The sequence below is a fragment of the Pleurodeles waltl genome, chromosome 4_2 (genome assembly GCF_031143425.1).
Source record: "Pleurodeles waltl isolate 20211129_DDA chromosome 4_2, aPleWal1.hap1.20221129, whole genome shotgun sequence".
Lineage (NCBI taxonomy): Eukaryota > Metazoa > Chordata > Amphibia > Caudata > Salamandridae > Pleurodeles > Pleurodeles waltl.
In genome coordinates this window covers 557,833,632-557,849,177 of record NC_090443.1, presented here as the reverse complement: position 1 = coordinate 557,849,177, position 15,546 = coordinate 557,833,632, and the positions used below count along the sequence as shown (strand labels likewise).

Genomic DNA, 15,546 nt, shown 5'->3' with positions numbered 1-15,546 from the left:
TTATAAAGTGCGCTACTCACCCGTCAGGGTCTCAAGGCGCGAGGGGGAGCTACTGGTCGAATATCCATGTCTTGAGGCGTCTCCTGAAAGTCAGGAGGTCCTTGGTCTGGCGTAGGTGGAGCGGTAGGGAGTTCCAGCTCTTGGCGGCGAGGTGAGAGAAGGATCTTCCTCCGGCGGTGGTGCAGCGAATGCGGGGGACACAAGCGAGGGCGAGGCTGGCGAAGCGGAGCTGGCGGATGGGAGTGTGGAAGGTGAGTCTGTCATTGAGGTAGGTCGGACCTGTGTTGTGGAGGGCTTTGTGTGCGTGGGTGAGGAGTTTGAAGGTTATCCTCTTAGATGGACTGGGTAACCTTAATAAAAAGTCATGACAAGGGGCAAAATCTTCAGATGTCTGGGGTTAGGCGTGGACGTTCGAAGAGATCCGAGATACTGTCATTGGGCTCAGGCTCTTGAGATCCTGATGCGTTGCTGATTGATTGATGACCTGAAGACGAAGACTGACTTTGTTGCTAATCCATTCCATGGATAGGTAGCTATGACAATGTGATTTATAACTTTTGTGACTTTCTTTCTAGGTACCAACTGCGCTGTTTAAATAGTTCTTCTATTAGCTAGATGTTTTCCAAATTCATGTTCTAAATTGTTTCAGCATGAAGTCCCACATGCTGGTGCTAATCTGGGTTAGGTAAGGTTCCTTTGGGTGACTTGACAGTGACAAATTATTGACAAACTGATTGCTGAGCTCTGCTATTGATGGTGATATATTCAACCTAATTTAGCTTATGCTGAAGCATTAGAGCATATGTTTTCTTAATTCTGATTGGATCATGTTATTGGCGGTCACTAATGGATTAACTTTGAGATGATTGAATAAAGTTTAAATTAATCCGATGGTTTATAATTGTAACTAATAGGGAAAAAAAATTGTTAAGACGTTTATTGGTTGGTGGTTATTCATGAAATGTTGATATATTGTCTAATGTTTTAATGATTCTCTTAGCGGTTATTGATTGTTTATACTGAATATTGATATCATTGGTCACTACATGGCTAGGATACTCCATGCGATCCAAAAGATGCATCGGCCTATTCGTGTCCCCTTGTAAGTTTACTTACTAAGGACCAGGCGCGCTAGCATCTTAGTTGCCCTTAAAGAAAGGACAGGGAGGCAGAATTACAGTCGCAGTAAAATAAAACAAGCACTTGTTATGCAATGGATCTCGCATTTGCTTGACTTAGAGCTATTACCGTTGTAAAGTCTTAACCGGACTTTTATTGCCACATAAACTGAAAAATAAAGTAAAACAGTTTCACATAAGCGAACCGATTTAAAGCACCACGGTATGAGCGTGAAGCGCGAAGAAGAGACAGAAAAGGAACCAGAAGTTAGCTCACAGTCAAACCTATCGGCAGTTATGCAATTATCCATGTAACAGGGTCGATGTCATTCAAAGCGCTCAACTACTGCCCAGCGAGCTCATGCTGCATAGAAAATAAAAAGAAAAAGTAGTCCAGAAGCCATGTGGAATACATGGAGCCTCGTATGTTTTCAGCACTTGGTTGGTGTGCTCAAGGAGGGCTAAACACCGGAAAAGGCATGACGTATGCATGCCTTTCACTAATGAAACCAAGTGAATTTTAAAAGGCAAGCCCACAAACCAACGACACTGATGGGCGGTGGGCGCAGTTAAAAGCCCACAGAGAGATTACAGCAGGCTAGAGCGCTTGCACGCTCGACCCTAAAAAGTTTAGCCTTGGAAAAGCAGGGACTAATCTTTTCAAACCACGCAAGTAATCTTTATGTGCACACACGTGTTATTTTATTTTCCCATTGCTATACTAGATAACATGTAGCATCCTATGTGCCTAAAAAAAGCACTAATAGAGATGCAGATGCAACATTTACCAGTTACTACAGCCACTCAGTAAAGTTATTGGCTGCACAGCATGCAGCACATGCAATGGGAGAACAGAAGTATGTAAGGCAAGCACCAATGCACGCACATGGGTGGTTTATTCAAGTATGCCACAAAACTAACCTACTGTACTATAAGTATTGCAAGAAATCACCTAATGACCAGTGATCACAGGTTCAAGGACGGGGTGGCTTGTTCGTACACCCATGGGTACACGGCCAGGGACTTGTATATGCACATAAACACACACACATAGCGTTTTACAATATCCTTTGATTTGTAGACCCAAGGAAGATATGGATAATAACAGTGTTTTTTTCTGCTCCCCACAAATTAAAATGTCACTAATTAAAGTGAACTATGGGAAAACATTCAGCACCATAAAACGGGGACGCTAAATAAAGCAACAATAATGCATATATGAAACAAATGCATCTTTTGCCAGTTGCACACTTCATTGTGCCTAATTTCATTGCTGTAGGCAATCACAGATTCTAAAGAATAAATGTATGATTTTTCATATATGCAGTGACACAGTGGGAGGACATATAATAACTCTCTGCCTTTACACATGCAAATGTACAGCAGTTGAAGGTCATGCAGGCAATAACACTGTTTATCACAAGAAAAGGTGTGAGTCAGCTTCAGTAAGGAAAACTAATCTTGACCACATGATTGGGCGTGGCACCCACAACCAAGCTTCAATGGGGAACAGTGATCTCAACCAGATTATGGGGTGTGGTGACCACGAAGAGAGTGCAAGTCAGCTCCTGCCAGGGAGACTGAACTTGACACGATAATGGGGCCAGCGAACCCAACCTCAAAATGTGCCACATAGGGCTGTCAACTGGGTTTGATTGCCACCTTTAAATACGCCACATAACGTGGTGGAAGGACACTTCTCCACCACGTTAAAAAAGTAAAATATCACCCACACACACACACAGTGAACGATCATCACCTCAAAGCAAGCACAGGCATATTACATGTAAAGTTTTCTTGTGGCCACAATGGACGGTCCCTCATAACATCTGGCCATCCAACCAGGTCCTTCTGCTCAACATACTCTATTCCTGGGACTCCAATGCAAACTCAGTTCTTTACCAGGTTCTTTTATATTACACACATATACATCTACAGAAAGGCACAACACAAAGGTTACAAGATGCATCTTTCAAACTATGCTGCAAAGTAATAGATGCATGCAGAGTTGGGACAGAACATGCTCAATACTCAATTATTACTTTAGCTCACCCTTGCCCATTATCAGTGGGGTCATCGCTGCAAGTAAAGGCATACATTCACTTGCTGCAAAAGGTGTCTCATCGCAAATAGTTTGATCCAAAACCCACTGTGCACAGTTGAAATTGAAGGTAACCATGACACTGTTGGTGCTTGTTACTATTTCTTAACCAAAACTTCACCACACAGCATAAACCACTTTTTCAAATTCACTGGCCAAGGAACCAGTCTAACATATATACATACAGTGCACATTGGTATTTGGCAAATACCTAAGTCCCACTATGCCCATACCAGTGATGAAGCCCGCACAGGATGGGGAGCATGCATCAAAATCAAAATCAGGGGTCTAGGGAGTTCCACAGAAGCAGTAAAGCACATACATCTACTACAAATCAAGATGATCTTCATAGCATCAAAGTCCTTCCAAACCCACATAAGGATCAGGACGTTGGTGACCCAAAACAGGCATCGTGTCCTTTGTACATATAGATATCAGTGGTATATAAGTGGGTCGTACACATTGGGCAGGGGTGTGTGTATCTATCTATCCATCTATCTCTCTCTCTCTCCATATATATATATATATATATATATATATATATATATATATATATATACATATATATATATATATATATATATATATATATATATATTTCACCAAATGGTCCGCTCTAGTCGCGCTCGTAACGTCTGTGCTCGCGTCAGGGAAGGACCAGTTCACTATATTAATTCACCAACAAACTGACTAAAAGTCATACGCGGCACTCACAGGATTCTTGACATTTCTTGTTTAATGATAAAGTGAATCGATTAGCCCAACACCTATATATATTTATGTGTACAAACTAAAGGTACGGTGATAGCAACCAACACCAACTATACAAACATGCTCCATATAAGGTGAAGCATGTTTTCTCTCAGGGATTTACTCATACACATGAATAAATAACATAATTACACAGTACCTTCCATGTTACAGCAAAACCAAAACCATTAAAAGGTAAGGGCTGACTACAACATGTCAGCAGCATGCACACAGCTTATGGTCACAGCCAAAAGCAGGCATCACTAAAGAAGAAAGAAAAAATATATATGCAAACTTACTTAAACAATCAAGCACCCCGTAACCCTTAAGCCACATCTACACAAAGTATTAAGGTTTGGCCCATTACATTGCCAAAATTATGAATAGTCTCTGGTTAACTAAACAGCTAGTGGTTGGGAATGGTGAAATCAGGAGCCTCTAAATACACACAAACAAATATGAACCATTTTAAAAGAGCACAAAAAAAATTAAATAACCAGATTTCACTTTAGCCAAAATAAGTATGAATGGGCCAAGGGAATATAAGAATTTTCACATACATCTGGTTAGCTGCTTGCCAGTAACCACAAAATAAGGGTTGCACGGTCACACCTATAGATAATCACACACACTCACATATGCAGGTTTGTAGAGGTGTGTGTGTATGTTTGCATGTACATTTCTGTACGTGTGGATAAATGGATATATACTATTACCCACAGTGGAGAATACATGCTCTCTAGAAGAGTACAAGTGGTAGACCACACAAATATTGGAGCTTCACTCTCTCCTCCACCATAGGTAGATACTGCTATGTGATCAAAGCATAGTATGGGAATCTAGAAGACGTCTATGCTGCAAAAGAAACTAGTTACTTACCTGTAACAATAGTTTTGCAGCTGGACCCTTCTAGATTCGCATACGACTCTCACATCTCCTTGGTGAAGGAGAGGACTTAGGAATGAATAAAATAAATACGCGTGTGTTGGTAAAAGAAAAAGGATGTCAGGGCAGAGTTCCTGGATCCAGGCTGGCACCTAAGTACATTAAAAGGACAAACTAATAGCAAAAAAAAGAAAAGTGCTACATGTGTCCTTCTATAATCACAGGTGGTATCCTCAAAATATGTCACATGAATTCAACTACATAGTTAATTAATCCAGGACTAAATACATTTGTGAAAAAGCATAGTAACACAAACATTACTAATCTGTTTAAAGTGGGCCAAAATATGTATACTACTCCACACAACAAGCACTATTTAAAAAAGGGGAAAACATATATATATATATATATGTACACACACATATATATATATATATATATATGTATATATATATATATATATATATATATATCAAAATAAATAATAACCTTTGTAGGTCAAAAGTGACCCTGCACTTTCAACACAGTAAGCACATAAAAATGATATTATGCTTATTCAACAGGCATATACACAATCATAAGGCATAAAACAAATTATGAGAGCTTGCACAAACACAAAGGGGGTTGTAGCCCGAGCAAAGGGATCTGGTTTCACCCACACTCATTGTGTTAAAACAAAACAAGTAGCATTTTCTGACTTCAACCATTAGATGGCAGGATACATGCATAGTATATGAATCTAGAAGAGTGAAGCTGCAAAACTAGTGTTACAGGTGAGTAGAGTAACTAGTTTATTCTCTGTAACCAACTATTTATGGTTGTTGCTTTGTAGATATACATGTGCCACAGGCCTCTCAAGTGGAGGGAAAGCAGGTAGTTGTTAGTTTGCTTAAATGAGCATTTCATACTTTGCTACACGTGCACGCAGGTACACCTATTACGATGTGGAAAAATCAAAATCTAAGGTAGAGTCTGCGTGTTGATGCATTATGGCTTTTGGTTAAGTGATTATGAGTCATTTTTAAAATCGAAATTGAAAATGATGATGGAAATAACTTATAATATTCTAAACCCAACACCAGAAGGCAAGCAAGAAATCTATTCTACAATTAGCTCAAACAGTTGGTTACAGGTAAGTAATGTTTTGAATTAATTAGAGTCTAGAGCTGAAAGTACTTGCCCCTTCTAAAAGTAAAGCAACAAGGAGCGACTTGGGGCAACAATTGTTTACTCGATTTTTTGCCAAATGAAGTATTGTGATGGACTGTATTTAGTAAGTCTAATACAGAGAGTGCTGGTTCTGCCCTCATCAGTCTCATAACATTTGTTTTTGGTGCCCATTTGCACTGCACTCCCCTTTGTTTTTTCTATAGTTTTTTTGGGGGTTCCAAGTATCAAGTGAAAAGGTATTTACGCTTCAGAATTTTAATGTAAGCAGTAGCTCGGTTTGGTTTGTTTGCCCTGTGATGAGGCCCTGGTGGCTCCTTTCACGTTCCTCACCCACAGACGGAATTATGTATTTTTGGAGCCATAAATCATGCCCTTGCTAAATATAAAGCAACATTGAAGCAAAATCAAATTATTATAATTTTTACCAACTACGGTATTATGATTGACTCTATTTAGTCACCATTACTTAGTAGCTCTCTCGGTGCCATATAGCACAGGAGTCCAGGTAAACTGTTGGGATGTTATGGCTATTTTCCTTTGATATTTCTATCTTTGGGCCCTTTTTAACGGCATGGCAATGTCTTTGAAATATGATGCTGTACGTTCCAGTCAGAATGGCTGAAATCAGATCTACCAAGTTAATAGGTAAAAATGAGCCTTTAGGCACAAGTGCACAATTACTTCCCTAATTAGGAACAGTTCTAATTTTCCTCTGATGGTATGGCCAAAGTGCATCCCTTTCCTTGCTACTTCTATAAGTAGCCCTTGTGGACTAACTATTACAGTTGTCGAGACTATCTACAGGGGCATCATAACTTTAATTATGGGTAGACCAGAGAAAAGCACTGCTGTTGTTCAAGGTTTCTCACTAGGTTGCACTAACTGCACCCTTCGTAGGCCTCTCCGAACCACCAGTGTAGTGAGTGTCTAGTCTACTTCTAGATTACCCTCATTCAGATATACTACTGACATTTATGTCCCTCAGTAGGCCTCCCTCTGTCACATTGAGCAAGTCTTACGGACTTCTGGGTCATTGTTGACTTGCCATTCACTATTCCTCAAGCTTCTACTGTTATACCTCTAGAACAAATGGCCAATCATCTTCATTGCATTAGCCAAAGCATAGCCTGTTTTTGACACAATGAGAAAATCCTCACTTCCTTAAAAGAAATAGCGCAATTCAATTTCGCAACCAAAAATGTTCCTGTTTGCACTTTATTTTATTAGAATATAACAAATACCACTGCCTCTCGCTTCATTACCACTTACCCTCTAATCATTTCATAATCCAGTCACTCCAATACTGACTCCCTCTCTTCGCCTCCATTGCCACCTTACATTACATGCAATTTGTTAATCAACTTCTTTTTCTCTCTAAACTCTCCCTCTAAACACTCTCACTGAGCCAACATGTTACCCTCATTCCTGCTCTTACACACTCTCATCAATTCAACATATCTTAAATACTGAGCCCAACTTGTTGACTCTGCTTCAGTAATCCTTTCAAAGTCCCACACTCCTCTTTAAATCCCCCTGCCCTTCTACAGCTTTCTCCTGCGTCACTTGTATTCTCTACCTCTCTGTACACATCCCAAAAGCGCTAATTCAATTAGTTAATACATTCATAATCTTCCAACCGCTTTGTCCCGTTCTTCTTCCACTATCTACTTTCCCAACCTCCCTATACTCAATTCATCCATGGTGCTACCAATGAATGTCCTCATCCCATCAATACCTGTAAAGTCACAAATATGCTTCCTAGACTAACTCAATGATCGAAGTAATAGATATTCTACCGCCTAACTGTGCCCTATTACCAACTTCAGAACTGTACCACCGCCCAACAGAGAACACTTCAGCTGGTCTAACTACTGTTGGGACCTCAATGTACTTTGGATAAAATGCCAATAGTGAAGGCAACTCTTGTTTATTACAAAATTCCAGTACTCAATCTGATTTGATTAATAACAAACTCCAAATTTGCCCAAAATTGATTTCAACCACCTATCATGCATGCCAATCAATGTGTGACCCATATGAAAAAACAGTCTTGTATGCATGGACTACTAGCAGACTTCAAACCTGATCTTTGCCATAACTGAAACCTAGCTTAGCGAAGATTCAGGTACTATATTTCACAATACGATACCCAATGGACATCTATCCCACTTGTAAACTGACCTTATATTAAGACTGATGAAGGTTTTACACTTCACACAATGAGCCTGCCTTCATCAATCATTAAGGTATTCATTATTTCAGATAGGAAATCATTACTAGTTAGCTGCTTTCCATCTGCAAAGTTCTCAACTTCACTCCTCTTTATGTATTTACTACCACTTTGCAATACTGCTTTCACTACTAACTCTAGTATTGATCACAAGTACTTATGCATTATACTGGATCTCAAGATTTGCTTGGACAAACCAGCACTATATCAGACCTCCTGCCTACTGTGAAGCCTTGAAGTTCTTGACTTCCAACAACTGGTCACTATTGGCACCGATTCAGCTGACCCTGCCCTTGTCACCATATTTGCCCCAACAAACTTAACTTCAGAAAGTGGAACCAGGCTTATATTTGTAAAGATCATCACAGGATTAATTTCTTACACACATTCTGATGGTAACAAAATGTACTAAAACTATGACACTACCATAGATATCAGATTGTGAAAGAAAATTGATGTAATCTCATTCCTTTTCTGCCTCTCCATTGCTTAACTCAAAAACAGCTGTAAAACAGTCCTACCAGGACATAACCAGAGTTTTCAATATTGTTGCAACTCTGAAATCCATATATCGGCATCTAATTAGAAGAATAGCAGGTTAGTTCAACTCACCTGTAAAAAGATAAAAAAACAGAAGACACATACCTCAAAAAGACTTTAGATAAAAACACTCAATGTAGATGTTAAAAATGGCACCAACAAACATACAGTATCTACATGAAAAAGGACAAATGGAGCCACTATGTACGATGCATCTTGGAGGTTGCTTGACCAGCTAAAGAGCTTTTCAGAACAATCAATAACTTCTGTTGTCTAACTAGCACTTTAATATCTATATCTCTGTATGTGAGAACATAGCAAACCACTTCACCTAGAAAGCCACAAAACTTAATTCCTTTGAAAATACAGCACCCTCTTTGGCAAACCCTCCCTTCCAAACCAGGCTACTTTTATGCCTCAACCGAAACAGTGTTCATTAAACCTACAAACAAAAAATGAAGCCATCGATATATGTAAAGCCACTTTAAACATGTCTGGTTTCCTAGCAGACCCTTGCCTATCAAACATTTTAAATCAATTTAGCTTGAGGCCTTTTCTGTAATACCAACAAATGAGGGCATGAATTCCTCCCAAGTGACCTGAAAACAAATATTTAATCTATTCTAAAGAAACATGTACTCAATCTCTCTTGCACAACTAATTAACAGCTTGTAGCCAACATATCTTTCCTATATAAACTCACTGAAAATGGAAGCTTCAACAGACCTTCATCAACCAAAGCAAACGTATGTCCGGCGGAACTAAATCATCATGGATATCTGTCTCAGGCAACCGCAATACTGCTGTTTACAGCAATGGGGTTGCTACCTTATAACTACCTCAATTGTGGTCAACTTTTGACATAGTTGATACTCAGCTGTTAGCCCAAAGATTGTGTCACTGAGACACACGGTATAGTACTCAAATAGATACAATTTTTCCTTATAGACAGGCCTTAATACTGTCTTGCTACCTTCATTCATTTATTCACCTTACATTGGTTCAGCAGGGACTCCCCAGGGCTCAGCTATCACACCTTTACGCATCAATATATACCTAGCCACTCGCCAGAAACTAGTAAACTCTCTCAGTCTTATCTAATACAACTGTGCTGACCACACCAATGGCATATCAAAAGTCAAACAGCCCTCACAGGTAAAAATTGTATGACTCAGTCAGTGCCTTTTAGCTATGGAGCAGTAGGTTGTTGGGAGTCACCTCACGCTCCTCAAAAATAGACATACTCACCTATGGACCAAGGCAAACTACATGTCTTCTTGGCCCATTGAATTGAGCCAGCCACTTATCAAGCCACCGGAAGTGAAAAACGTGAAGTGACAATGGCCTCCAACTTTTTTCTTTAAACCCATATAAGCAAAGTAACCTAAAAGACTTTCTATACATTGGAATTCTACAACTGATTTAGCCCTACCTAGGACTATACAAACAGACGCTACATGGTACTCATTACAAAATTAATTGCTCAACTACAAAGAATGCAGAAGACTGTGGGTAGACAAGTTTTCATCATAAACAGGTGGAATCATATTACCCGTTACGTCAAAACACTACATTGGTACATTGGTTATGAGTGGCTAGGAATCTATCCTTTAAAGCCCTTTGCATTGCTCACCTGTCAATCTACAGTCTGGGACATAGCTACCTATGACCAAAACTTGGAGTGTACAAACAAAAGGGAAATCTCATATCAAAAATGAACTCTCTGCTGATACCTCCTACTTACTATGAACCCCACATAAGAATGAAATGCTTCTACGTTTAGATATACACATTAGGGATTAAATTGCCAAGGAAAATCAAGTCCATAGACACTCATTTCCAATTCAGAAGAGCCCTAAAGTCTTGGCTTTCCCCTTAATCAAGACTCACATACTTACACCTTCCACACTTCTTTGCTCTCTGCCACACTTGTAAAATGTCCTGGCACACCTCTGCATCATGCTTGGAACATTCTCTCTGGGCACAATACATGAATATAAATTCTCAGCCCTAAGAGTGAACACCCAAGAATTATATTTTCCCATCCATATACCACAGAATCAGAATCTTTGACTCCTCACCTTCAGAGAAGCTTGTGCCCTCCACTATAGTTACTAAATTATACAGTTCCTGCAATACAATACAATGCAATCTGAAATTAGAACTTATATGCACTAAAGTTAGAAGAGTGTTTAAAAGTCCACAACTCCTTGTGACTTCTAGCACAAACCAAGAGTTATAATAAACCAAATGCACTCTGCATATAAGTTCATATTTTCATTTAATATCTTTCATATTATGCTTTTTATCTAAAACAGCCTATGTACATGTTATTATAATTGCAATACAGTACTGTAATAATCTATTCTATGTTTTTCATATTTATCTTTGTATGAAAAGGTAATATTTTATGAATGTATGATTTTGTTTTACATCACTTTGCAGCACCGTGTCAACTCACTGAAGATGAAATTACGAAAAACAATTTAGAATTGTATCATTCTGAAGACATCAGCCAAGCTGTTAAACACAAGACATCAATACCCTTTAAGTGTAAAGAGGGCTACATCACTGACCCACATTTACAACTCTTTGGACAGTGTAAAAACGGGACAATAACATATCCGTCATGTGTTCTAGATAGTAAGTAATCTGTTTTGATTATTAGCATTTTATGGGAGCTATATGAATATTGTTTTATTTATGTATTCACCCTCAATATTTTTTAATTTATTTGATTGGTAACACACAAACTTGTGGCCAAGGCAACCTTGTATAACTGGTATGAAGGTGGTAGAGTTTGCATTCCATATGGCCATATTGGGAGATGATGATGAGCTAACATGAGGTCAGGGTCGCTGCCCCAGAGGGGTTGCTTTGGAGAAATATTATAGGTGGCATGTTTCTATCAACAGTTTTGACTTCAGTGCATTTATTGAGAATGTTAAGCCGTAAAGGTATGCACTATTCTTTCTAAAGAGTACCAAAGAACATTTTTATTGGATCTCTGTGTTCGTCCCAGGTTTCTTTCTAATGAATTAGTAATTGTTACTCAGACTGATGATGCAAAATCAAAGATTGTTTCCTGAAGCATATCGAGTGGTTAATTTTTTTAAATGGGAAGGAATTAAAAGGAAATTCATATAACATACAGTACATTTGAATGTTACTCTGTTCAACTGGGAGCCAATATAATTCTTTCATGTGAGAGAAAATGTGGCTGTATTTTCTTAGGATTAAGACTTGTCTCACCACATGCTTCTTTAGTTGCTGACTTATCTGATTTTCAATGTTTGGAGCACTCATGCTAACTAAATTAAATGAGTTGAGCCTTGACAATAAAAGTGTATTTGTGATTTTAATCTTCTCAGTTTGCCCAGGTAAATGTTCTTTAGACCTGAAGAAAGTAGCTGTCTGAAATTTTCACTATGTGCATACCCTTTTTGATGTTCACAAACATTCAAACAAAAAACATGGAAGTGACACACAGCGCCACCTCCACATTTGGCATGATTGAAGGATACAACTTGAAAGAACATGATCACAAATCCTGTGTTGCACACAACACCACAACAAAACATATGGTGTTCAAAGCATTGTGCTGTACAGTACACACCCTGGACTTGTCCCTGGTGAAGAGCTCATACCTTTGTGGGCTATAAACATACATCTTGTGAGACACACAACACATCATTGACAAGTATAACATTTTGATTTTCACCATTTTGCATCATTTTGTATGTTTGTGAACAATACATAAACAAGACACCTAAGTGAAACTACCCACATCTTGAAGTCAGAGTGAGCAATGTGCCGTGGTGAATGATAATCACATATAACTTGACCTGCACCGCACCTATGACATATTGGGGTTTACTGTGCCCAAATCACTTTGTAAAATTTTTGTTGTTCACAAACATTGCTCTAAACGAAAGCAATGTACACAAACACTGAATATAAATAAATAATAAGTAAAAATATTATTTTAGTTTTAAACAATATCAGTAGACCTAAACGATGTTGGGTTGCTAGGAGACTAGGTTGAAGCTGAAGTCCAAAAAGAGGACTTAAAAATGTCTCCTTGACTTGATGTCAGTACTCATGAGACCCAAGACAATAGTTGAAGATGATAGTCTTCCACTCATCAACATCTTTAACATCTGCGCAGAGCATAGCTTAACAATGTAGCAGATCACAGACAGCAATATTGCAGTCCTTTGCACTGCTGTCTGTTAGCACAGAAGGAGATTATCCACCTTGGTCTACCATCTGTGAACTTATATCCTTTGCAGCTGCAACAGAAGTGAAAGGTCTAGCGCCACCCTCTTCCTACACAGTTTGGAATAACAATTCAACACAAACCTGACCACCTCCACAAAACTGGATACTTATCCCACCAGAATGTTCATGCTGGCACAAACTATGCAAAATGCATTCCCAATGCTGTGATTGCATGTGTTGGAAACACTTAAGCTCAAAGCATGTGTTGGAAACACTTAAGCTCATTAGCACTTAATACCAGCACAGGAAGACTTTAAGATGGTAAGGAACCTTAAGAAATGCATGTGCCTGCTGTAAAGATCTGAGCGTAGCATGTATGTCACAAGCTGATATGCTTGTTAGCAAGATAGCTTACTGTATTCATGTGCACACTGCAGTTGTACAAAGCTGCAGTTCTTAGGTTATCTTTTATATTCAACAACACACAACATGACACAATACACGAGAATATATTTATGTTATGTTTATTAAAGTAGAATACTGTAAAGACAGCTTTTGACCACTTGGAAGCGTTATTTCCTACCATGATGTTAGCATTTAATGATTTTACCTGACGTTTTAAAACAACACCTTGCTAAGGATTTTCTGAACTTTTAATACTTTTCCTTGTTTAAAGTAAATTCTGCTTCATTTACAAAGAAAGCACTTACAGGAAAGATTTTTGGCACTTAAAATGATGAAATAATGATATGATTTATGCTACTTAGATGCAAATGAATGCCAGTTAATCTAACTGTAAAATGATGGACGATTTCCTGAGGTAGAATAAGCTCTCCCAACTTATCAAAACCTATCTTGGTTCATTGGAAGCAGTCATTGCCCCCCACAAAGTAGTGCACCGCCTCTGGATTCAGCTTTGATGGCTGCCTGCGTGTTCCCAACAGTAAACAGCTGCGCCCAAGGCAGACATTCACACAAAATCGTAAGGGACGGCTTCTTTATATAACTGCTGCTGATAACCATACTACTGGTGGCAGGTACATATGCTGTGATGGAGAACACAGTGAGAAATGGCTTTTTTCTTATTTGCAAACATAAAGCTGATTGTCCATAAACAGTAATAAAGTTGCATTCTCTTTAATTACTGATTTTGTATTTGTTTGTCATACACTGTGAACCATTCTTTGTTCCAACCCATTCTAAGGTTGTCTGGTGAGCTGCCAAATGTTGTAAAAGTAGATGAAACTTTGTTTTTGAAAAATGAACAATTTTGTGACTGAAATGTGTGCAAACCTCGGTGTTATGTTTGCACACATTGCACATATTTAAAACATATTACAATTCAAATTACATAGTGAATATGTACAAAATGGGTAGCTGTTAAGAGGCCATTTGTGTTTGATGAATATATTTACAAAGAGGTGATTAGGGTGCTTGAGTGGATAGCCTACAGTTTCTCCAGGAGGGCAGAGACCATGGCCTCCACCAACGTGACTGAGCACCATCCACATCATTTAGAAATCCCTGCCTGCCTGATGGGGATTTCTGTGCTTTGTAGGGAACCACTGCAGTTCCAGTCAAAGAACTCAGGTTTTGCCAAGAGGGACAAGGGCAGGAAAAAAGAATGCAATTTGCCCCATATTCAGTAGAGCAGGATGAATTTCACTGTGACCTGATGCCCTTGGCAAACAGGCTGACAGGCCAGAGGTTTACAAAGGAATAGCCAGCACAGGCCACATTGGTTTAATTAAAAAGCTTCCCTTATATCTAAATAGAGAAGGAGAAACACATGTTTAGTTGGGCAGGTGCACTTCCAATTTACAGCTCCCACTACCGCTTTGCCAAATTTTGAACAAAACTGTAAGGACCAGCTGTACGAAGGAAAGTGTTTGTGATTACTCCATAGCGAATCTTTGCAATTCACTATTTGGTAACTGCAAACAGCAGTGTACAAATGTGTGTTTGATACATTTTGTGATTCCCAATGGGTTGCAAATATACTTACCTCATGAAAATTCATGAGGAAGGTCTCTGTTTGCCACTCAAATGGGAATCGCGAAAATCAAAGGAATGGTGGCCTGTGTTTAATGTTTAGAATGTGTTTCAAAAAGAAAAATTTAAAGTTTTCTTTTCATTTTTTAAGAGTAGGAAGTGGTCCGTGGGGCAATTTCCTACTCTTAAAAACATATTTTTCCAAACATTCTCAAAGGAGAAGAGGTCGCTCGGGGACCTTTTCCCATTTGCGAATGGGTTACCACCTACCTGAAGTAGGTGGTAAAATGTGAATGTTTTGCGACTGCATTTCAGTCACAAAACTTTCATACATACCACTGCAATTCAGTATAAGAAAGGGATGCCCTAGGCACGCCCCTTCCTAATGCCAAATCGCAAACTCAAATAGTGATTCTGCAACAGGTTACCGAAACGCAATTTGGGCTTGGTACATACAAAAATGGCTTTTTTATTTGCAAACGGGCAAATTCTGTGAATCAGGCCATATGTAAATGCAAAAATACTTCATGCATGTGGCC

At 38.9% G+C, this 15,546-nt stretch overlaps 1 protein-coding gene across 1 annotated transcript in view; it reads left to right on the top strand.

The window, feature by feature from the left end:
• LOC138293098 (complement factor H-like) overlaps positions 1-15,546 on the top strand; it is a 595,692-nt gene that overhangs the window by 401,734 nt on the left and 178,412 nt on the right. The window contains exon 18 of the mRNA XM_069232110.1: positions 11,240-11,437. Coding sequence (XP_069088211.1) covers positions 11,240-11,437 — 198 coding nt within the window. The remainder of the gene's footprint in view (positions 1-11,239; positions 11,438-15,546) is intronic.